This window comes from Trametes versicolor, assembly GCF_000271585.1.
Source record: "Trametes versicolor FP-101664 SS1 unplaced genomic scaffold TRAVEscaffold_3, whole genome shotgun sequence".
Taxonomy (NCBI): Eukaryota; Fungi; Basidiomycota; class Agaricomycetes; order Polyporales; family Polyporaceae; genus Trametes; species Trametes versicolor.
The window spans coordinates 3681429-3703782 of NW_007360323.1; the positions used below are offsets into that span (position 1 = coordinate 3681429).

Consider the following 22354-nt stretch of genomic DNA (forward strand, 5'->3'; position numbering starts at 1 on the left):
CGACTTCACGGCCGCTTCTTGTAGATGAGTCTCGTCCCGAGCACATATATATGTCCTCCCCCATCACGTTACGCGTACGTTCTCTCTTTCTTTACCACCACCACCGTCGTCCTCTCAACACCACCACGCAGCGATCCAAGAGCGCATACCTCAGCTATCAGCGCAATTTGAGGTAAGTACTTCGACATTTATCCATACAGGTTCTTCATCGCATGTTCACCGACACCTACACTTGTATAGATGTCGTTTCACTTGATGCCGCTGCCTCCCCGCTTCAACATCGACGTCCTGCTGAACATCATGAACTTCTCCGATGCGTCTACCATCTGTCAACTAATGCTGATATCGCGCGAGCTCTATCACCACGGTCCCAAGCTACTTATCCCGCCAATCCTCAGGCTGGAGCACGAGTCCGCGCTCGCCTCATTCATCTTGTTCCTATCCGCCGAAGCCTCGTATCGCCTCAAGTTCCTCAAAGGGCTCTCCGTTTCGACTGGTGCCCTCTCCGCACCGGTCGCCCGACTTCTCATAGACTTCCTCGTCCGTTTTGGCCCGGAGATCAAGCTCGACATCTGCCATATCTCCAATGCCGATGCGTTCTTCGAATCCAATCCTGCGCTCCCTGAGGCTTTCGCGGCATTGACCCAAATCGATGAGCTAGAGCTTGTTGGTGCCGACCTCACCACTTCAGCGGTGCTCTGGAATTCGCGGGCAACTTTCAGTAGGGTCGTGCTCTGCATGGCAGAGACTCTTCACCAAGATAGAGACATCGAAGGTGTGGACGAAGACGACGAGGACGACGAGGACGAGGACGCTTTGGATGGATACGAAGAAGACCGGAACTTCATATGCCTTCTAGGCAACAGTGAGGAGACGCTCAGCGAGCTCACTGTCGACTGGTGTATCACTAGCTGCCCGCCCGGTGTCCTGTATGCCCCGCAATACCCACGCCTCGTCACGTTGAACTTGCTCGACAACGAACTGCCGCAGACGCACCATTACGTCCGCGCTTTCCCAAACCTCGCCACTCTCCTCGTGAGGACCGACCCGAAATATTTGGACAGACTCAACGTTAACCCGGACGCATTCGATCTGCACCGTGCGAAGAACGAGTCGTTGCTGCTACGTTATGGGTCCTGGGACGCGCTCAAGAGCGTCAGCGGGACCCTCGTGGACCTCTACCTCCTGGGGTTGTCTTGCACGATGAACAAGATCAGGATCTTTCCGTCGGCAGCCAACCATATCGATGTCGCAATGTTCCACGCCGTCGTCGAACCCGCCCAACCCGCATACATCCACCTCGATATAATCGACGTGTCCGCGTTCTACACCGGGTCTTTCCGGGATGCGTTGACCGGGCCCAGCGTTGCAGCCCTGCGGAGCGTCGACATCTCACTCGCACTCGCAATGTACGTCACACCGTCCCAGATCGACTTTTCCCTCGCACTGGTAAGTCCAACCGCCTTCCGCCCCCTTCTTTATCCCCCGCCAGAAACTCACCCCTCCCGTCCGTGCAGGACATGCTGATTGACCACCTCGGAAGCCTCTCCCTCCACACGCTCGGGCTCCACATCTGCTGCACCGGACTGCAGTTCCCGCTCCTAAACGGTACCGGGCTCGACGTGAAGAACGCCTCCTCCTTCTTCGCGCGCGGCGCGCTCTGGCCCGCCGAGGCGCAGCTCCTCGCGCTCGACCTCGCCGCGCTCACACGCCGCATCCGCGCGGCCGCGCCCTCGATCCGCACCGTCGTGCTGTCGATCGCGGGGCATCGCGTGCGCCCGAACGCGGTGCTCGTCGTCGGGGAGGAGGACGCGCGCGCGCTGGGCGAGGGCGCGGTGGAGGCGATCCCGCTCCGGCTGGTGGGGGAACTGCAGACGTCGTGGACGGAGGCCGCGGAGTATATGAAGGTGGTGACGGAGGCGACTGCGCGTCTCATGAAGGCTAGGGGCGAGCTTGCGAAGCAGTTGGAAGCGGCTACCGCGGGGATGTGAACCATAGCCTGGTGGGTACGTATGTTTCAATATGCACTTGATGTGTGGTCCGATTGAAGCTTCTTCCTGCAATTTATCTTAGTGTTCTATCGTCGTATCTGTGCAGCTCGCGCTTAGCATAGCGGTGACGCACAAGAACGCAGCCTCTGAAGAAAATGTGAGGTGCTTTCGATATCCGGAAAGACTTATGGCATTCCCTCGTTCAGTTCAGTGGCACGAGGTTGTGCGCGTCATTGGCATCGAAATCACATACTTTGCGCTCTGGACTATGCGGATCCCCGTTTTCTGATTGTCCGCGAGTCTTTATATATTCGCTGGGGGCTCTGCTGAGGTCGTCGCTCGTCCTTTTTCCTTCTTTCCCTCTCTGCTATCCCGCCTCTGCTAGCTTGCGTCGTTCGCGTGCCCGTGTACTTCCCTCCCCCACTCGGATCTGGCAGAACTTTGGCCAGATTCAAGGCACGTCATCGCTGAACGCATTATGTATTTTTTCGCATACTGACCATCCGCGTGTAGATGGCCTTCCGCATAGCACCTCCTGCGTGTCTCAACGCCGACATTCTATTGAGCATAATGAACGTCTCCGATGCAGCAACGATATGTCGCCTGATGCAGAGCTCTCGCGAACTCTACCACCATGGTCCCAAGCTGCTCATCCCATCACTCCTCTTTCTCCAGCGCGACTCCCACCTCGAGTCGTTCATGGCCTTTCTAGCTGCCGAGGCACCGTATCGCTTCAAATTTGTCAAAAGAATCTACATCACGATCTCCTACCCCTCTCTTCGTGTCGCCGCGCTTCTTGCCGTTTTTCTTGTTCGGTTTGGTCCTGTGCTTCAGCTGCAACTTCTTGGCCTGGAAGACGCTGAAAGCTTCCTTGGGGTGCACCCCGCGCTCGCGGATGCATTCGCGAATCTTGAAAAGGTGGAGAGGTTCGAGATGGGCGACGTGGGGCCCGCTACCACTGCAATGCTCGAGCACTCCAAATCCGCATTAAATGAGGTGACTCTCCTCCTTGATCGCCCTCCCACTGAAGTCCATGCTCCGGAAGGTGAACAGGGCGTCCATGACGTAGAGGGCGGCGGCGAAGAAGAAGACCAGGGCGACGAGGAGATCTCCGAGTTGTGTTGCAGCCCAATCTTCTTTCTGCACAAATCCCGGGACACACTACGCTCTCTCTGCGTTAGCCGGCCTATTACCACCCCATTCCATGTTCTGTCCACAATCCAATACCCACGCCTCACCACCCTGCATCTTGGCAATAACGAAGTCCCTCGCACCTACTATTACGCTCACGCGTTCCCCAACCTCAGCACGCTTACGGTCTGTACCGCCAAAGACACCCTTGCGGGGCTCGTGCAGTCGGAAGAGGCGATGCTCGATCACCATAATCTGAACGTCGCGCTGCAAGTTGAACACGGGACGTGGACAACACTCGAGAGCGCCAGCGGAATGCTCATCGACTTCGTCCTCCTGGCACTGACCTGCCCAGTGAGGCGGCTAACCGTATACGGGCCGCGACTCGAACCTCACTATACATATCTCCACCTTGTGTTGCTCCCTACCCAGCCCGCGTACCTGCACCTCGACTTCTTTGACGTTGGGTTGTTCGCGCCCGGAATCTTTGCGCAAGCAATGAGCGGCCCGACCGTCGCGAGCCTCCGAAGCCTCGAGACTTCACTCGTCCTAGGGATGGCTCTGGATCGCGACAAGATCGATATGGCACACGCGCTGGTCAGTCTCACGTTCACTCTGTACCCCTTACTCCCTATCTCCATACCACACACTATTGAGGCGTGCTCACATATCATACCTGTAGGACACGCTCGTGCGCGGGATTGCCGTTCTGTCCATCCGCGCCTAAGTTCTGCCTCACCATCGGCTGTGCGGTGTTGGCTCTCCTGGACATGACCAAGGGAGGGGTGGACCCGCGCGACCCCTACTTCGCCATCAAGCAGCACATCATCCTCTTCACCCCCCGCCAGCCATGCGCAGCCGAGAAGTACATCGCAGCGCTCGACCTCGACGCGCTCGCCCGTCGCATGCAGGCGGCGGGGTCCGACCTCGAGACTGTCGTCATCACGCTCCAAGGACACCGCTCGCGGGCGGACGCCAGGGTCGTGGTCGGGGCGGTCACGGCGCTCGCGCGGGGCGAGGACGCGGTGGAGGTCATCCCGCTCCGGGCGCCCGGGGCGGTCAAGTCTCCGTTTTGGTCGTGGTCGAAGGGAGCGGTGGTGTTGAAGGAGAAGAGGGAGGCAGAGCAGTTGAGGTCGTTAGACCGTGCTAGGGATTCCGGGTAAAAGGCCTCCATCGCGACGAGAGGATAGATAGCCAGCGACGAGGAGAGTGCTTTCAGGCATGATGTAAACCCCAATGCAATCATATCTTATGCCCGCTGGGGAATCATTCGCAGCGATCTCGCGCACCTTTGCTACAAGATTCCTACTCATATAACCGTGACGCGAGACCAGTGTTCCACCAGAGCCCTGAGTACCATATGTTCAGGTCTTGTGCTTCGAGACGTCATGAACTTAGAAGCAATTGGTATCGATCGGGTTGCCTATACATAAGACCGATACTGTTTAGCACGCTTCTGACGCTGTAGACAAAAGCCGGAGACTGCTTCTCTTCTACTCCATTTCATGCATGATGCGTCGCACAGTGGTAGCACTCGTCCGGCACGGTCGTCGCAGGCAGTCCGGGGCTGAATGAGGTTGAAATCCCCCAGAGGCCGAGTAAAGCCGGTCTCGACACAGCGAAGTTGACGTCGGGGAGGTGTTGTTCCGCACTCGGCGCTGCACGTCAGGCCGCGCGAGAGCGCCTCTATGCGGCTACTTTTATGTGTGAATAGGACAGTTGCATCTCCAGCACATACCTCCATGTAATAGTATGCGAACCCGTCGCGGAATTCCGCTCCTGTATGAGATTCACTTCTGTAAGAAAGCCAAAGTGAGTAGACGATGATAGGTAGTACATGCATTACTGACGAGGTCGTCGCTGTACCCCACCGACTGTGGGAAGGAGCGTCTTCGGGATGATATCATCGCCCCGGCATGTTCTCCTAACATCGCATCAAAGAAGCATCCAGCATGGTCAGACGGCTTTGGCCTGCCATATACGCAGAATACGCACCGTCACGAGACGCACGAGAAGAGAAGCAAGGGTCGGATGCACACAGCACACCCTCGCCTAACGTCGATCTGACCGTCCCACGGCCCCTGCATCTCTGCGCCCGCAGCCCCAGTCCCTATATAAACATGTGAAGTGCGGGGGAGAGGATCAGGCCTTACACTGACCGCTTCTCACGTCGTAAACGCACCAATACTCAGCCAACTACGAAATGGCCGCCTTCGCGAGCCTCCCACCCTTCCCGGACGATGTTCCGACGCATCCCCTGCTTGTGGTCGACTACGACTTGATCCTGAAGAGGGACCAGGCCGAGATAGATAAGCTCTGGAAGGCGGCGACCGAACTCGGCTTCTGGTAGTGCGTACCTATTTTCCATGCGTCCGAAGTGGCCAGATGCTGATAATTTCTCTGCACGAATAGCCTGAAGAACCATGGAGCCGACGAAGAAGTGGACCAGATGTTCGAGATGGGCGCAGAGACGATGAAGTTGCCCCTTGACGAGAAGATGAAGTACGAGCAAGGCGACGAGGGAATGTCTTTCGGGTACGTCCCCTCGCGCACCTCTGCCGAACGCGATCTCACTCCAAGCCTGCAGGTACAAAGCCGCAGGCGCGAACGCGACAGACGAGCAGGGCTCGCTCGACACCGTCGAGTTCATCAACGTCTCCAAAGACGATGCCCTTGCGTGGCCAGGCAAGGTGCACCGCGAATACCCGCGCACCGTGAACGCCCGGATGGAGTCCACCATCCGGCCGTTCATAGAGAAGTCGCTCGGAGTGAACTACACCCTTCTCGCAGTCCTTGGCGAGCGACTCGGGCTCCCTGCGGGCACGCTTGAGCGGCAGCACCTCCGCGAGGAGCCGAGCGGGAGCGAGGCGCGGTGCATCAAGAACCCGCCGCGCCCGGACGGGATGTCGGAGGAGAAAGCCGCGCTCGGCGCGCACACTGACTTTGGGTCGCTGGTGAGTCACAAGCGTGTGATCGTGGACATACCAGTATTGAGGGCATGCACAGTCATTCTTGCACAACCGACTCGGCGGGCTGCAGGTCATGGTGCCCGGCACGAACGAATGGCAGTACGTCAGGGTAGGGCTTGCAACTTCTCGAAAGCATCCGAGTAGTCACTCACCTGTCGATAAATCCTAGCCCATCCCTGGCCACGCCATCTGCAACCTCGGGGACGCTATGACAATCTTCAGCGGTGGTATCCTTAGGTCAAACCTCCATCGGGTCGTGTAAGCACAATAACCTGCGCTCTGGGAACGTTCAATGAACTCACCGACATCGAAAAGGCCTCCGCCGAAAGAGCAGGGGTACTATGAGCGTTGGTCGCTCGTCTTCTTCACCCGACCGGGTCAATCCGTCATCTTGCGGCCGTTGTCTGACGAGAGTCCTATAATCGCGGAGGCGGTCGCCAAGCTTCCTTCGGGGAAGTACGACACCGGGACGACTTCGAAGGAGTGGTTTGCGAGGCGCATCAAGAACCAAAGGATCAAGAACAGAACGGTACGTGCCAATCTTTTACGCGGGTTTTCCAAAGCTGACGTCGAGTTTCTGTGCCTTGCCAGGGTCCAGAGACCTGGAGGGCCAGCAGGGGCACAGAGCACCAACCGTCCGCGTACTGAGAGACGGTGTATCTTAAACAGCATACATGTATTCCTCGTTCGGGCTATAAGTACAAATATCACTGATCGCGGCAAGCTGTGTCAGCGAGTTCTGCGGAGAAGACTACAGAACGTGCGACTTACAGGGTGGATGCGGACAGAGGAGCCTAGATCTTGATGTGAGGGACGACAGTAATGTCCTCTGTTCCCCTGCGGTCCTTCCAACTCTCGGGACCCTGCATGTAATGCACTCGATCAGATCCACAGAATATCCGATTACTTGATGCAAGCCACACCTTATAGTTCGTGACTCGCTGCGACTTCACCCTGCGCGTGAGCCATTCATTCGCCGTCACCCCAGGATTGTACTTCTCGAGTGGCGCCTTGGAGGCCGCCTCGGCAATGTCGGCACTCTGGTCAGAGAGAGAGCGGAGAACGACGTCATCATGCGGACGCGTGAAGTATACAAGGGACCAGCGCTCGTATTGTGCCTGTTCCTTGGGCGGCGGACTGTGAGGGGCGAGCGTGAGATCGTAAGACGATAGGGGGTATTATTCGCTTACACGACACGGTGAATGTTCGACCGCAGTATTCCACCGCTGAAGATGTTGAGAGAGTCGCCGATGTTACAGATTGCATGGCCGGGAATCGGCTACTCAATTTCCGTGTACCGTCAATCTTAACACAACAGGAAGATTCGTGCACTCCAAGTCCTACCTTCACGTAGAGCCACTTATCGCTACCGGGAGGAAGGACTTGGAGGCCCCCCAAACGGTTGTGCAGGAACGACTTTTGAGCCCGTTAAGTTCTAGCCATACAACAGTACGGGCGAAGGCTCACCAACGACCCAAAGTCGGTGTGCGGATTGAGGAAATTCTTCTCCGACTGTTCGAGGTGAGGAGGCGTCCTGATGCACCGTGCTGTACATCCACTGGCTTCCTCCGCCTTGTGAAAGGCCGCCAAAGTACCCTTAGGAAGACCAAGCTTGTCGTTCAGGATGTCGATCAAGAAATGATTGATTGTCAAGGACTTCTGCACGAACGGCTTGATGGTAGATTCCATGCGTGCATCGACAGTAGAAGGGTACGTTCGGTGGAAGGGAGTGGGCCACGCGAGAGCGTCGTCCTTCGAGATGTTGAGGAACTCAGTCACGTCGCGCGTGCCATTGTCATCCATGAACTGGACCCCGGCAGCTTTGTAACTAAAATCAAGTGCATTTAGGTCAGCGATACAAGGAGTACGTGGTGCCACCGTAAGGACACTCACCCAAACGAGAAGCCCTGGTCGCCTTGCTCGTACTTCATTTTCTCCTCGAGCGGTAAAGCAAGAGTCTCGCGGCCCATGTCGAACATTGCGTCGACCTCGTCGTCAACGCCATGGTTTTTGAGACTTCACAAGACGTTAGGACAAACTTGGCCCACGATTGAAGAGAGGTCACTCACTACCAAAACCCGAGTGCGGTGGCCGCCTTCCACAGTTTCTCAATCTCTTCTTCGTTGCCAGCTTTCACCAGCTGATAGTCAATGACGAGTAACGGGTGCGTTGGGATACCTTCCGGAAACGGTGGGAAAGTCGTCAGACCAGGCATGATCGACGTCGACTATGAATGTGGGTTTCGCCAACGAGCGTGGAGTCGCCGTCATGAGATGGACGAGTATATAGCTCACTCAACCTGCTTCTCGATACCCGCGGCGTCCCGCATGACGACCTATTCATAAGTGCCGCGGACCTTCTGACCAGCCCCAAAACCCTCTTATCGAGCCGCGTTCTCACCGGGTCGTGCGCACCACCGCCCTTAGAATCTGAACTGGGCCAGCTTAGAGATACAGATACCCAATCGCATGGGTCCTGAGCTAAGGGCAAAGGCGGTGCTCCCTCATGCCTGATTGACCCGGCAGGGTGTGCATGTTGGATTTCTCTCCGAACAATGAAACAAGCGAGCTAGGAGATAGAAAACGGTATGTGTTCTTATTTGTTACTATGAGTTATAATAGGTGTGCGCACCCGATGAATGGTTTGAAACCCGCTTCAAGCCTCTTGCCGCCTCGACTCAACGCCCGTGGTGGTCGTGGTGGAGAGCGAGCGGGGCGCTCAAGTGGCGCTCACGAGTCGCCACGTTATCGCTACGGCATCGCGTCGGCAAGCTTTATGAGCGCCTAATATATGTGCTACCGTTCCGACTTCAAGTTTCCAGAGAAGGTACCCCGGCTCCTTCTTGTATCGTACAGCCAACCCCGCTGATTTATCAGTAAGTACCAATAGCTTGAGATGATAGGACGCGATATTCTGATCCGAATGACTTTCAGAGATGGCGAACACAGAGGCGCAATTCCGACTCTTAGAAAAGAAAATGATCCAAAACCCGAAGAGTGCAAGTAAGCACGTTGCGCACGATGCGCCTGCCGAATGTCCTCGCCAAGAGCGGGAGTAGGAAGAGCACCCATGCCGGCGCCGGAATATACAGGACATCCTAGTTTCACAGAGAAAAAAGACGCTCCGCACTGACGCCCTTGCCGAGGACATTTGGTGTTGCGCATCGTGGTCAGAGTATATATCGTATCTAACCAAGATCGCCGCACAGTTCATGGCTGCAGCACGGAGAGGCTCTCCCGCTGAAATCACGGTCTTCAGCAACTGCTGGACGATGCCCGCGGCCAAGATCTCTCTGAAGGATGCCATGGACGTCTTCCTGACCCATCTCCAGGAAGATCGCGTGCCGAAGGACACGACCTCACAATTCACAGATCCCGCAAACTGTGCTTTTGCTTCCATGCTCGGGATCAGCAAGTTTGGCGGTATGCTGCCTGAAGAAGGGCCGTTGGTTCGGCAGCTCGCGAACGCTTGGCCTGGCATCTACAAATGGAGCGTCTTCATCTACTCCTCCCGGATCGAAGGACTGGACCGTACAAACACCCGGAGACGCGGGGCGCTCGACGTTCTGTCTTCATTCTGGTACTGCATCGAGAGCCGCGATGTCATCCGCGAAGCGATGCTGAAGACACCGATGACGGTCGAGATCGCCACCCGTCTCTGGCTTGAAGAGGATGGCCAACCAATTCCTTCGACACTAGACGCTCCCGCGGGAAGCTGCGTCCTAGGCAACCTGCTCAAATTCGCCAACAAGGAGACCCTCGACCGCGTGCTCCGGATGACCGGCAACAAGGCGGACGAAGTCGCGAAGCTCGCCCTCACACGTCTCCAGGCTGCTCTCAAGGGCCGGCAACTCAACGCCACACATCTCACGATCTACATGGACTTCCTCAATTCCATCTCGCGCGTCTCCGCCCACCCCCTGCGCCACGCTCTCCTCAGCGCAAACGTGATCTGGATTGTTACTGCGGCACTCGTGCAGCTCTCCGTCACGGTCAACATCTCCCCAGACCCCGGCTTCTTGGACGCCATGATTTCCGGGTTTGGCTACCTGCGAAACTGCCTTGAGTCCACCGACGGCTTCACGTGGGTCGCGCAATCCGTCAACGCGGGCCTTCTGCAGGCACTGTGCGACTGCAGCCCCCGCTTCTCCGACCTGGACCCGGACGACTACACCATGATCGAGGACATCGTGGACGACATCCTTCCGCGCTACCTCATCTACCGCTCTGTCATCCAGGCGGTGGACTCGGCTCTGATCAAGATCGACCGTGGATCGCACAAGGCGCGCGTTGAGAAGAGTATCCTAGGATCTTCTTGGAAGCGCTTCTACGAGTTCGCGCAGGAGCGCATATTCGTGTTGGCCCAGATCGATACTCAGAAGGGGAACGGTACCACTTGCGACAACGTAAAGGTACGACCGAAGGTTCTCGTATCGACACCGTCAACTCACAACTGCCCTCAGTGTCATAGAATCGGTCCTAGGGAGCAGTTCCGCCGCTGCTCGGCATGCCTCAACACCTTCTATTGCTCCAAGGTGCGTGATCTCCTACCCGAGGCCTTCGACGTCAGCTCAGTATCGTGACAGGACTGCCAAGCAACAGCCTGGAAGGAAGGCGACCACAAAACCATGTGCAAGCTGAAGCAGCGTGAGCGAATGGGTGAGCACGCCCCACTTTGTCGCAAAGTTCAGTCAATATAACCCCACACCAGAGGGACAGGCCGCGCCCGTAACCAAACGTGACTACCAGTTCCTGCACTACTTCTCCATGTTCGACGCGCACGCACACCTCGCCGAGCTACGCGCCCTCGCGCGCCGCGACTTCCCCGACACCCCGCTGCACTTCTTCGTCATCGCGATCGACCACACGACGCGCCCGCCCAAGTACGCGCTGCGCGACATCCGCACGTACACGCTCGCGCGGCACCGCGACGGGACGCCGAACGCGGAGGCGCGCAACGAGGCGCTCATCGAGAAGGTGCAGACGCACCCGGAGCGCTTCACGCTCGTCGACATGACCGTGTCCGCGGGGCAGGGCACGCACGTCGTGCTCGCGCTCGCGACGGGCGATTTTTGGAAGGTCGATGAGGGCGAGAGGGAGGATGCGCGCGCGGTGCCTCGGCTGTCGAAGAGGGACGCGGAGCTGGGGCGCGTGGTGCGGCGTCTCCTGAGGGCTATAGAAAAGGATCCGGCGCTGAAGGCTATCCTTGATGAGGAAGACGAGTGAGATACGGTGGATCGCAGCCCCCGATTATTTCAATGTATCGACAGACAATCTACTTTTCAGCTCGCAGTTAGTCATGTTGCGAATACCATCCTAGTCAGAAATCTTCGCACACCTAGTACAGCGCGTTCCTTCAAGATGCCTCTCCTTGAAGGTCAATATGGACAACCACGTCAGACTCCTGGCTCCGGCCGTCCTTCTGAGATACCCGAACGTTTCGAAGAGCTTTCCCCGCCGCCGTACATCGGCGAGCGAAGGCAAGGTAGTCGATCCCTTCGGTGAGTCTCTCGGACGGGCGCCGACCCCTGTTCGGTTTCTGTTTAAATGTCGCCAACTTGTCCAGCAATTGGAGGTCGAGCAGTAGTGAGAATGATACGACACGATCAAGTGCTGCCAGAATCTGCACAATCGCGTCCTGTTTAAACGCAAATGGGTACGGCCATCCCCAATGGATGATAGGAACGCGAGAAGTACGTACCATGAGGGGTTCCAAGCCAATTTCCATTTCCTCTTCCCAGGCGCACAGGTTGATCTCGAGGTTACGTACGGTCTTCGCCCCCGAAAGGACTGTGACGGCCTCCGGATTATAAAACCACCTGCCAGGCGACTTAGATATGGAGAATGCCAATGTGGTCGGCTGCGCGTCCTCCAGAGCTATGCGAAGTGCGTCTAGATCCAGGTAGTGACAGATGTCAGGAAAACGCAGCTCCGGGATGTGGAAGGCCAACCCAAAAGCATACAGAGAGCGAGGGGAACCTTCGTAAGCGCGAAGACGGGTCCACGTCCCGGTGCGTCTCTGGACTCCGATGTTCCTTTCGCGATGAGGCGTGATCATCGTAACTGTGTCGTCCCAGTCGAGATTGACGACCTTGAGGCTTTGGAGGTTGGGGAAGGCGAGGAGGTAGTCCTCTATGATTGGGTCCATGGACGGGCCCACGGAGAGGTGCAAGACATTGAGAAACTGAGGGCTCCCTGGAATGGCCAGCGTCCACGTCGACACCCAGTGGAGCTGCAGGAGACTCGTGGAATGCGCCGCGAGGACATGCGCGGAGCTCTGACCCACTTCCTCCCCCCGGCCGTCCGTGTCATCGATGACGAGATGCACGTACTTGAGACGGGACAGGGTGGATTGCAGTAGCCAAGAGCAACGATGGCCTGCGGGTATGAGTGTGAGATCGGTGATCGTGGTGAGCCTAGAGATAGAGGCTGCTAAGTTGGGATGTGAGTCCAAGATGAGCTCGGCATCCTGAAACGACAAACGTCGCAGGGCCAGGACAGAACGAAGAGAGTCGAAGAGATTCGTGAGTCTCTCTCCTGTGGCCACGGAGAACGGTGTATGATGGAGGGGGATGTTGGAGATGAGGAGGCCCCGAATGAACGGTGCGCGATGCAGCGAGTCTTTTGAGACCCAAGAGAGGAACGATATAAGCTGGCTCTCCGAACGTAGTTGCACATCGTCCACGAGGAGAAGTTTGGCGAAATCTTGGAACGCTGCCCGACAGGTGATGATGAGTGCGAGGAGAGCCTCTTTTTTATGGCACAGCGACGCGATGTGATAGAGAACGTCGTCGTTTACGACAGATGAGATCGACATTTGTTGCCACTGCCGGTGTCGCTAGAGGGCCTACGGGAGAGACAGTCAAGTTGTAGCGTAGTAGGCGACGGGCTGAGAGCCCTCGTTCGAATTGCGAGTGCGTGGGGGGAGGGGGAGGTGAGCCACAGCAGCTAAGTGACACGACGGCGCTCACCGACTCCGAGTCGACAGCAGGATAACCTTAAATAACTAGCCCAGTGAAGACGGTCGGACCGTTGCTCATTTGCGTTTTGATACACTCGCCTGCATTCATACTTAGCTTGCACTCCTGGTTTAAATGCTGACTGTGGGTGTGGGGTAGTGCTGGATGTTGTAGATCAACCTCAATGCCAGTACTCATATGCATGTCGCGCGTGCGCGCCACGTGGCGGTGCACATGTTTTGAAGGTTCGCTCGGCTGCAGGATCTCGACCTGTCTACACACCACCATCTCCGAAACGCGATAGGCATTCTATCAAGTACTAGCATGTTAAGGGTTACTGAGTACTGTCGTCACTGGTAAACGACGCTTCATCCATCTCTCATCAAAGGTGCGCACACCGTATTACTCGTGTCTCGCCGAGGGGCGCAGCACATAGGACGCGAACGTCTGCACCTGTAACGCAGACAGCCTTCGGACTCTGTGCCATGTTCACGTTTGTGCGAAGCTGACGGCATTCCCGCTGGGCCATGGGAGAAGGAGCGGCGCTCACACTGGCATGTTACGGCCCGGCCAGCTCCATCCTCACCCTGACGCGCCGACGCCCGCGAGGATTCTGATGGACGAGCGCTGAGCGCGCCGGACACCAAGGTCAACTGACGACGACCATGACCTCTATTTCGCTGTGCGCGATGTGAGCTCATTGTCCCTCCATTCTCTCTCGAGCATCTCTGACGAGCGGCGACACATGCTACAGGCCTATTTCCGACCCGGCTCAGGGCCCAGAGCGCGAGATCTCCGTAAGACGCTTCCATGTGCGCTGAGCATCGGGTTTCTCGAACCAGAGGCCCTTGCACGGGGCGGGAGTACGGCCGTCATGCCTGCATCGACGCTGATATTGCCTCCGTTGGCGTACTCCGACGCTCGCCAGCTGTCTCACTTGATGACGTCTGACGGCGCGATGCACGAGAACGGTCGTGGCAGATGACTACCTCCGCACCGTCCCTGACACGGAGCGAGCTTCCTCGGCCTGTCCACTGCAATATAAACTCTGCGCATCCTCAGTCGACTCTCTGGCCTCTTCACCCATACCTGCCGCCATGGGTCCCTTCCAGCTGCGTCTCCTAGCGATAGCTTCCGCGCTTTCTGTCTCACTCGATGTGGTCTCAGCCATCAATGTCTCCATACCGATCTCTGCGCCTGGCAACTCCCAGGGACTATCGCCGACACTGCTGTCTTTCTCTCTCGAGCAAGATCGTTGGCCCGACTGGACTGGTGTCGAGTCTCGCAACGAATTCACCCACAACGCGCTTTTGAATTACGCGGCGCTGACCGGCCAGCCTCCCAATATCCGCGTAGGCGCCAATTCCGAAGACCATACGTTCTGGTCGCCCACGGTTACGATCGAAGACAGCTCGTTCCCTCCTCCAAACTCCGTTACGCCATACCCCGAAGCGACGAGCATCACCGTGGGGAACGCGTACTACTCCTTGTCGCGCTTCCTTCCCCGCGGCACGCGGATGACATGGGGCGTCAACCTCGGCGCCGACAACGTAACCAACGCAGTCAATATGGCCAAAGCTATCGTCGGGGCGTTCCGTACTGGAGCTGTGAAGTCCTCCGGTGTCGTCCTCGAGCGGATCGAGGTCGGCAACGAGGCTGACCTCTACAAGAACAACGGCCTTCGTCCTAGTAACTGGACGGTGCAGCAATACGTCCCTGACTGGATCTCCGTCGCAGGGCCTGTGGTAGAGGCTGCCGGGATCACTGGGCGCGACGGTCCTGTCACGTTGCAAGGCGCGGCCTTTGCCAGCTCCGGGTTCACTCCTCGTGAGCTCTTCTCTCTCGGGATTCTCGACAGCACGCCCGGGAAAGCTATCTCCGTGTATGTCCAGATATTTTCTTCGCGTCAGGAGATCACGAAAGCTAACCTACTCGCGCTTATAAAAGCATTTCCCAACATCAATACTCCGCCGCATTTTGCGATGGCGGCGATTTCCCGCTTGTCTCCTTTATGAGCAAGACCGGCGTCCGAGGGAATCTGACGATCTATGAAGCCGATATTGCTGCAACGCAGGCCCAGGGTCTCGTCTACATCCTTGGGTGCGTCCGCTCATCATCCCGGTCTTTTAGCGACAACATGTCCTGAACCAAGCTGTACCTTTTCCAGCGAAACGAACAGCATCGCGTGTCACGGAGCCCCGGGCGTTAGCAACACCGCAGGCGCCGCACTATGGGCGATCGACTACACGCTCCAGGCCGCGACTCTGGGTATGAAGGAGGCGTACTTCCATGAGGGCGTGGGCTACAAGTACAATTTCGTAAGCGATTTCCTTATATCTGTACAACGGGGTCTTAACGATAGCTGGCGATAGATCCAACCCATCACGCTCAACCGCTCCATAGTCGACAACTATCCCCTCAACCCTCCCTCGCCACCCCACGTCCAGCCCAGCTACTACGCCGGCCTCGCAATCAACACCTTCATCGGCAGCACCAAAACCTCCCAAATCGTCGAGCTCGCAGTGAACGACTCCGACGTCTCCGGCTACGCCGCGTTCGAGCACGGCAAGCTCGTCCGCGCCGTCTTCATCAACCTCCATGCGTGGCTCGCGAGCAGCACCGGGACCCGGCCCTCCGTGCACATCGACCTCGACTTCGCGAAGGCCGCCGCATCCGACGCGCAGAGCGACGTGAACGCGTTCTGGAGCCGTGGGGCAACCGCGCGCAGGGTGGTGATCCAGCACGCGGATGATACGGCGGGGTTGACGTGGGCGGGGCAGAGCTATGAGACGGCGGACGCGCACCCGTCTGGTCGGGTGGTGGTCGAGAAGGTGTCGCTGGATGCGGGGATCGACCTGCGCTCGACGGAGGCTGTCTTGATCTCGTTCTGAGCATCGTTGGGAGGAGTTCATTGACTCGCGTTGGGCTTTTGTCGGGCTCGTGTCAAGCGAGCAACGAACCATCCTAGTTGGTCCCTCTCTTAGCGCCAACCCTTCGCCATTCGACTCGCGATTTCGTCGGATTCGGTCCTCGATCGTTCAGGTGACTCGCCGAAGATTCACAGACATCGTTTCTGATCTTATGTTGTAATTTTAAACACGGTATGACGATCCGGTTCCCAGGGATCTGAATGTCACTTTCCGGTGCGCGCACGCCTTTTCAGTCCCGCCTAGTATTCCAATGCACGCGAAACCTCAACGGTACGTACGTTTGTCATATCCTGCCATTCAAGAGACTCGAAGGAGGGAGCGAAGTCTTATTGCCGCCTCAAATCCTTCCGAGCCCGATACCTTGTTCCCCGCTAATTGGCGCACTGTGCGGAGGCAATTGGCTACACACGGGTTCCCAGATAATCGCAACCACTGTGGAAGCCCTATGAATGACCGGGGTGTGTAGACGCGTTCGTGGCGAGACAGGTAGCAAAGAGCAGATAAAGTTCCGTGCTACACTCGGAGATGTCCACGACTTCACTCAGCTGCACGGTGCGGCGTTACAAATATTTAGGCTCCGTTGTGACCTAGCCGTTGAGTGAGCCCATCTGTGTTTCATTTTAATGACAGCGGAGTTTAGGCGGAGCATAAGATCGCGGTAAAGTGACTCGGACATCATGCTACTGACCACACTCGGACCGAGGGTTTCTATCACTGCCAACGTCGCCGGCATACCTGGCTCAGCCCACAACCAGCTCTTTTGAGGACCACTGCAACATCACACACACAATCTAACAAAGGAAACTGCTGCAAAATACAAGAAATACTTGGCATATACGATCAGATATATTCACCCACTCGCAAGTGGTTGAGCCCCAACATACTCAGATATGTACTTCTGACTTCGAGACACTCATCAGCCTACGCTACCTGAATAGATTTGAATGACCACCCAAGGTAGGTCAGCGGTTCGGACTTCGGAGCCCGCTACCGTGTCTGCTACTAAGCGGGAATACTCTGCAGCTGTTTTTACGCTGCCGGGTCAACCACCGTGCTTTGTACAGTGCTGCACCTTGCGTCTCTCAATGCCCGAATACCCCTCGCACTGTTTACACTGCTACACAGTCGTCATCTCAGCAACTTCTCGCCGCACGACCACTTTCATCCAGTGAGGATCGATTATACATGGCCAGATGTCTTACTGACGCAATGCTGACAGCACACCCATTAGACCGCACACATCGCAGAGCTGTAATTCAACGGCCCGGAGTTCATTCATTCTTCTACTCCCCGACAGCTCTGATAGGCCACCTGAACGTACTGCAAAAGGTCAATTTTATACGCGATGTGACCTCGTCGTCCACCCATCATTCTCCGCAGAGCCTCACTGACGAGCTGTAGACCTACATCCGACCCCGTGGTAGGCCTAGAGTGCAGATTCTCCGTAAGAGGCTTCCTGCGGCGCCGCGCATGCCGTTTCGCGAACAGGGTGCCCTTGCATGGGACGGAGATACAGCCGTTGGGACTGCGCCTTCGCAGAGATTGCCTCCGCTGGAGCGCTTCGACGTTTCCAGCTGTCTCACTTGGTGACGTTTGGCCGCGCGATGCACAAGAGCCGTCGTGCCAGGTGACTGCATCCCCGCGCCGTCCCTGACACGCAGCGAGCTTCCTCTGTCCATCCGCCGCGATATAAGAGGTGTGTCCCTTCCCTGGCCCTTTGGCCCCTCACCCTCAACCTTCCGACATGATCCACTTCCACCATCTTCTACTGAGCGCAGCCTACGCGTTCACGTTCTTAGTCAACTTGGTCTCAGCTCTCAATGTTTCGGTCCCCATCTCTGCGCCTGGCAACTCCCAGGAACTACTGCCGACGTTGCTGTCTTTCTCTATCGAGCAAGATCGCTGGCCCGAATGGACTGGCGTAGACTCACGCAACGAATTCACCCACAACGCGCTTCTGAACTACGCGGCGCTGACCGGCCAACCTCCCAATATCCGCGTGGGCGCCGATTCTGAAGACCACACGTTCTGGCCGCCCACGGTCACGATTGAAGACAGCTCGTTCCCTCCCGCGAACACCATAACACCTTACCCCGAAGCGACGAGCATCACCGTCGGAAATGCGTACTACGCTTTGTCACGTTTCCTCCCCCACGGCACACGGATGACCTGGGGCGTTAACCTTGGCGCCGACAACATCACCAACGCGGTCAACATGGCCAAAGCCATCGTCGGGGCTTTCCGCACTGAAGCCGTCAAAGCGTCTGGCGTCGTCCTCGAGCGCATCGAAGTTGGCAACGAAGCTGACGTTTACAAGCTCAACGGCTTTCGCCCCAGCAACTGGACGGTGGAGGATTACGTTCCCGACTGGATCTCCGTCGCTGGGCCGGTGGTCGAGGCTGCCGGGATCACAGGGCGCGACGGTCCGGTGTCGCTGCAGGGCGCTGCGTTTGCTAGCCCGTGGTTCACTCCTCGGGAGCTCTTTGCTCTTGGGATCCTGGACAGTGCGCCCGGGAAGGCTATTTCTACGTACGTCTAGATATTTGCTTCTATTCGTAGGTCACATTCGCTGATCATCCCGCGCGCGTAAAGTATATCCCAACATCTATACTCCGCCGCATTTTGCAACGGAGGCGATTTCCCCCTGGTCTCGTTCATGAGCAAGACCGCTATCAGAGGGAACTTGTCGATGTTCGAGGCCGACATTGCCGCGACCCAGGCGCAGGGGCTCACCTACATCCTTGGGTACGCCCACTCTCTTACCTTTTTGGGGGCAACATAATCTGATTTACGTTGCGACTTCCTCAGGGAAACAAACAGTATCGGATGTCACGGCGCCCCCGGTGTCAGCAACACCGCGGGAGCCGCTCTATGGGCGATCGACTATACGCTCCAGGCTGCTACTCTGGGTATCAAAGAAGCATATTTCCACGAAGGCGTGGGCTACAAGTACAACTTCGTAAGTGATTTATCTCGACCCGTCTAGTGAGATTATGACGATGGCTACAGATTCAACCCGTCGCGCTCAACCGCTCCATAGTCGACGGCTCCCCTATGAACCCTCCCTCGCCCCCGCATGTCCAGCCGAGCTACTACGCTGGTCTCGCGATCAATACGTTCATTGGCATCACTGCTGGCAAGCAATCGCAGATCGTCGAGCTCCCCGTCGACGACTCCAACGTGTCCGGGTACGCTGCATTCGAGAACGGCAAGCTCGTCCGCGCCGTCTTCATCAACCTCCACGCATGGCTCGCGAGCAGCACCGGCCCCCGCCCCTCTGTTCACATCGATCTGGACTTCGCGAAGGTCGCCGCGTCCGACGCGCAGAGCGACGTGAACGCGTTCTGGAGCCGTGGGGCGACCGCGCGCAGGGTGGTGGTTCAGCACGCGGACGATACTGCCGGGTTGACTTGGGCGGGACAGAGCTACGAGACGTCGGACGGGCTCCCTTCTGGCTCCGTCGTGATGGAGCATGTTGCGTTGGATGCGGGGATCGATCTGCGCGCGTCTGAGGCTGTCTTGCTCTCGTTCTAAAGCGTCGCTCGGAGGAGTCTATGGGCTCGCATCACCGAGTTCGTATCATGCAAGCAGCGAGTCATCCTGGTTGGCCACTCTCTCAAAGCCAATTCCTTCAACTTCCGACCCCCGCTTTCGTCGGGCTCGGCCCCTCGGCCACATTGTCCCAGATGTTGTCATTATATCACGGTACGCCAAAGATTCACCGGGAGCATCCGTCACCTTTCAGATCCACATATCGAGCATCACTGTGATTGTCGATATTGGTTCCAAGGTAGGCCAGATCTTCTTGGACCCTCGCGATACGTTCAAGGGTTGTCCAGAGAACGTCTGGCTTGTGCGCGCATCTCTTCAAGCCCGCCGCGAATTTCCAATGCGCGTGTGGACGACAGCTAAGGGCAGGCCTTGACGGTGCGTGTATTTGTCATATCCCGCCGTCCAAAATAAAACCGAAGAGAAGCAAGGTCCCCGTAATGTCCTCAGTGCTCCTCACGTCAGTCAACGCTCACCATCGGGCTCGGCTACGACCGAGCCGATTGGGAGACGTTGCTTGATGCATTCTTCCCAACCCATCCACGGGTTGGAAGGCGATCAAGCGGCACATTTCGAATGTTCAATCAGCCCCCTGATGCTGGCAAGCGACTTTGACCGCTCAATCACCCAACTATGTGTGCGTATTGCTCGCGATCACGGTATGGATGACTCTCTGGGTGCTATAAAGCGATATGCCCTTATAGTATCAACTCTCTTTCATCATCCCGCATCCACTATGGAGTACCGCCTGCCCCTGCGCGAGGAGCGAAAATTGTCCTGTTGCACATTCTCCTTCCCTCTCGAGCTCCGCCCAGGCTTTTCGTTGCCTCCGGCTTCCCAGGTCATTACACTGTGGACGCCAGCCGAATGGACGAGAGGCACACACGCGATCCGGGTAAGTCGGCGACAGCGGCGTGTGTGGGCGCATTCATTAGTGACATGATCCCTTGTGGCACAAGGCAGTTTGCCAAACCCCCTGGACGATTCCCAACGATGGTCGACACATACATCAATGATGCTGCCCCACTCGCTGGATACTACACGCGTCGTCTCCACAAACCCGCTGGTCGTCGTCTCCGATATGAGGTACGACGGTGCACCCTGTTTCCTTTATCTTCCAGTAGGCCGTGCCGACATGGTCATCGTGGACTACTACCAAAACATCCGCGGAGTCACCGAATGGCCTATCTGGTCCCAACCAGATGCATCCCCAGCCTCACTTGACGAGCGTGCGTTCATCGTCGAGGACGTACCGGACAAGGGAAAAGGCATGGTCGCGCGACGGGACATTCACGCGGGAGAGCTGATCTGGTCGGAGCGCCCCATCTACGCTGCCCGCCGCACGCTCACCTGTGCATCAGACCAAACCGACGGGAACGGCACCTTCTACCGCGCGGCCTTGGGGCGTCTCTCCGCAACTTCGAAGGAGGCCTTCTTCGCTCTCGCCTCGGCCTATCCGCCTTCTGAGTTCGACGTTGTACCCAGCATCCTCAACACGAACTGCCTCGAAATCCGCATGTCCGACGCGGAGCCAGATATTCACCACGACCCTGTGGAGGACTCCTACGCCGGGCTCTTCCCGACGCTCTCGCGCGTGAACCACTCGTGCGCGCCCTCCGCGAATTATTACTTCGCTTTCCCCGCGTTCTCCGGGCAGCTCTGGGCGGCGCGCGACATCGGCGCGGGCGAGGAGATCACCATCACATACACGCCGCTCGCCGCGCCGCGCATCGAGCGGCGCGCGTTCCTCGCCCGCACGCGCTTCTTTGTCTGTGCGTGCCCGGCGTGCATCGTACCTCCTCGTCAGGCGGAGGCGAGCGACGCGCGCCGCGTGGGAGTGTGCGTCCTGTTAGAGCACCTGCAGCACGCGCGATTTCCGCCCTGTGTTTCGCAAGAGGAGCTGGAGCGCGCGCTGGAGTGGACGGAGGAGGAGGGGATGGTAGTCGAGCGCGCGAAGGCGTTGTTGTATGGCAGTCAAGTGCTCACCGTCTATGGGGAGCTGGGCATAGCGATGGATTGGGCGAGGCGCGCGCAGGATACCTTTAGGATGGTCGAGGGGGAGGGGTCTTATAACGTGCGCAGATTAATCGACGCGGACAGGGTGCATGGCAACATGTTGTCGGGCCCTAGCCATCGGGCGGTGTATAGGTAAAGTCTTTGGGTATGTTTGTTCTGCCTGGGATGATTGGGTATACATAGAGTCGTATGCGCTAGGGATATGAGCGCGATATTTATATGTCATGGCGTGATCTTATGGAAGAGCAGAAGTGGCTGGTTCAGGAAATTGTGACGGGATCAGGATGCTACGTACGGTTGCTATAGGCTTGTTTGGTTAGATCGCAAGCATTGGATGTTTATTCTTGTGCTTAACAGAGTCTCTCCAGAATCGAAAAACAATAGGGACCCATATGCATCAATTCCACCCCAGGTTCGATCGGGTACCAGTCAGTCGGTCACTCGCCCTACGTCCATGTCTAAGGACTCTGGCCCTTCAAGCTTCAAGCTCAAGCCTCGACCGCGAAATACTGTGAAGGATATTCGGACACAACCCACGCTCGTACCAAGGTATGCTTTCCGAGTTTCCCAAGTTTGAAGCTCACCATAGAGATAGGGTACGCGGGATAGATGGATTGGCAAAGCTGCAGATGATTCAACAAGTTGTCTCTATTTCCATTCACTGTCGTGCTTCAATATACAGTTGATAGGTCACGAAAATTGCAGTCTGTAGGTCCGACCAATCCATAGAACCTTTATACTACGTGCGCGTGTGTATAACGGCCGTTAACCCAAATTAAAGTCCATTGTAGATAATGTCCGGTGCATAAG

The 22354-nt window shown here is 57.1% G+C and overlaps 9 protein-coding genes across 9 annotated transcripts; 7 read left to right on the forward strand and 2 right to left on the reverse strand.

The window, feature by feature from the left end:
• Window positions 1-246: 246 nt before the first annotated feature.
• TRAVEDRAFT_70457 (uncharacterized protein) lies at window positions 247-1991 on the forward strand (the record flags this gene model as incomplete). The annotated part of the gene is made up of 2 exons (XM_008037770.1): window positions 247-1449; window positions 1518-1991. Exons 1-2 carry the CDS (start codon window positions 256-258, stop codon window positions 1989-1991), a joined length of 1668 nt encoding a protein of 555 aa, XP_008035961.1. The 5' UTR covers window positions 247-255.
• Window positions 1992-2561: 570 nt separating this feature from the next.
• On the forward strand, window positions 2562-4285 carry TRAVEDRAFT_45178 (uncharacterized protein; the record flags this gene model as incomplete). Its single annotated transcript, XM_008036940.1, has 3 exons — window positions 2562-3476; window positions 3555-3739; window positions 3805-4285. The coding sequence occupies 3 exons, from the start codon at window positions 2562-2564 to the stop codon at window positions 4283-4285; spliced, it is 1581 nt and encodes a 526-aa protein (XP_008035131.1).
• A 1040-nt stretch (window positions 4286-5325) lies between these two features.
• TRAVEDRAFT_116291 (Clavaminate synthase-like protein) lies at window positions 5326-6739 on the forward strand (the record flags this gene model as incomplete). The annotated part of the gene is made up of 7 exons (XM_008037771.1): window positions 5326-5471; window positions 5535-5657; window positions 5710-6076; window positions 6129-6200; window positions 6261-6349; window positions 6407-6620; window positions 6683-6739. 7 exons carry the CDS (start codon window positions 5326-5328, stop codon window positions 6737-6739), a joined length of 1068 nt encoding a protein of 355 aa, XP_008035962.1.
• Window positions 6740-6885: 146 nt separating this feature from the next.
• TRAVEDRAFT_18767 (Clavaminate synthase-like protein) lies at window positions 6886-8306 on the reverse strand (the record flags this gene model as incomplete). Its single annotated transcript, XM_008036567.1, has 7 exons — window positions 6886-6954; window positions 7015-7228; window positions 7282-7370; window positions 7436-7507; window positions 7559-7919; window positions 7985-8107; window positions 8161-8306. The coding sequence occupies 7 exons, from the start codon at window positions 8304-8306 to the stop codon at window positions 6886-6888; spliced, it is 1074 nt and encodes a 357-aa protein (XP_008034758.1).
• Window positions 8307-9302: 996 nt separating this feature from the next.
• TRAVEDRAFT_35680 (uncharacterized protein) lies at window positions 9303-11316 on the forward strand (the record flags this gene model as incomplete). Its single annotated transcript, XM_008036760.1, has 4 exons — window positions 9303-10502; window positions 10554-10625; window positions 10677-10749; window positions 10802-11316. The coding sequence occupies 4 exons, from the start codon at window positions 9303-9305 to the stop codon at window positions 11314-11316; spliced, it is 1860 nt and encodes a 619-aa protein (XP_008034951.1).
• Window positions 11317-11446: 130 nt separating this feature from the next.
• Window positions 11447-12907, reverse strand: TRAVEDRAFT_45182 (uncharacterized protein; the record flags this gene model as incomplete). The annotated part of the gene is made up of 2 exons (XM_008036941.1): window positions 11447-11728; window positions 11792-12907. 2 exons carry the CDS (start codon window positions 12905-12907, stop codon window positions 11447-11449), a joined length of 1398 nt encoding a protein of 465 aa, XP_008035132.1.
• A 1018-nt stretch (window positions 12908-13925) lies between these two features.
• Window positions 13926-16205, forward strand: TRAVEDRAFT_144865 (glycoside hydrolase family 79 protein). The gene is made up of 4 exons (XM_008037772.1): window positions 13926-14931; window positions 14997-15149; window positions 15217-15367; window positions 15422-16205. Exons 1-4 carry the CDS (start codon window positions 14147-14149, stop codon window positions 15938-15940), a joined length of 1608 nt encoding a protein of 535 aa, XP_008035963.1. The 5' UTR covers window positions 13926-14146; the 3' UTR covers window positions 15941-16205.
• A 1518-nt stretch (window positions 16206-17723) lies between these two features.
• On the forward strand, window positions 17724-19513 carry TRAVEDRAFT_35683 (glycoside hydrolase family 79 protein; the record flags this gene model as incomplete). Its single annotated transcript, XM_008036761.1, has 4 exons — window positions 17724-18508; window positions 18572-18724; window positions 18788-18938; window positions 18989-19513. 4 exons carry the CDS (start codon window positions 17724-17726, stop codon window positions 19511-19513), a joined length of 1614 nt encoding a protein of 537 aa, XP_008034952.1.
• Window positions 19514-20663: 1150 nt separating this feature from the next.
• Window positions 20664-21753, forward strand: TRAVEDRAFT_144869 (SET domain-containing protein; the record flags this gene model as incomplete). The annotated part of the gene is made up of 1 exon (XM_008037773.1): window positions 20664-21753. One exon carries the CDS (start codon window positions 20664-20666, stop codon window positions 21678-21680), a length of 1017 nt encoding a protein of 338 aa, XP_008035964.1. The 3' UTR covers window positions 21681-21753.
• Between the last annotated feature and the right edge of the window lie 601 nt (window positions 21754-22354).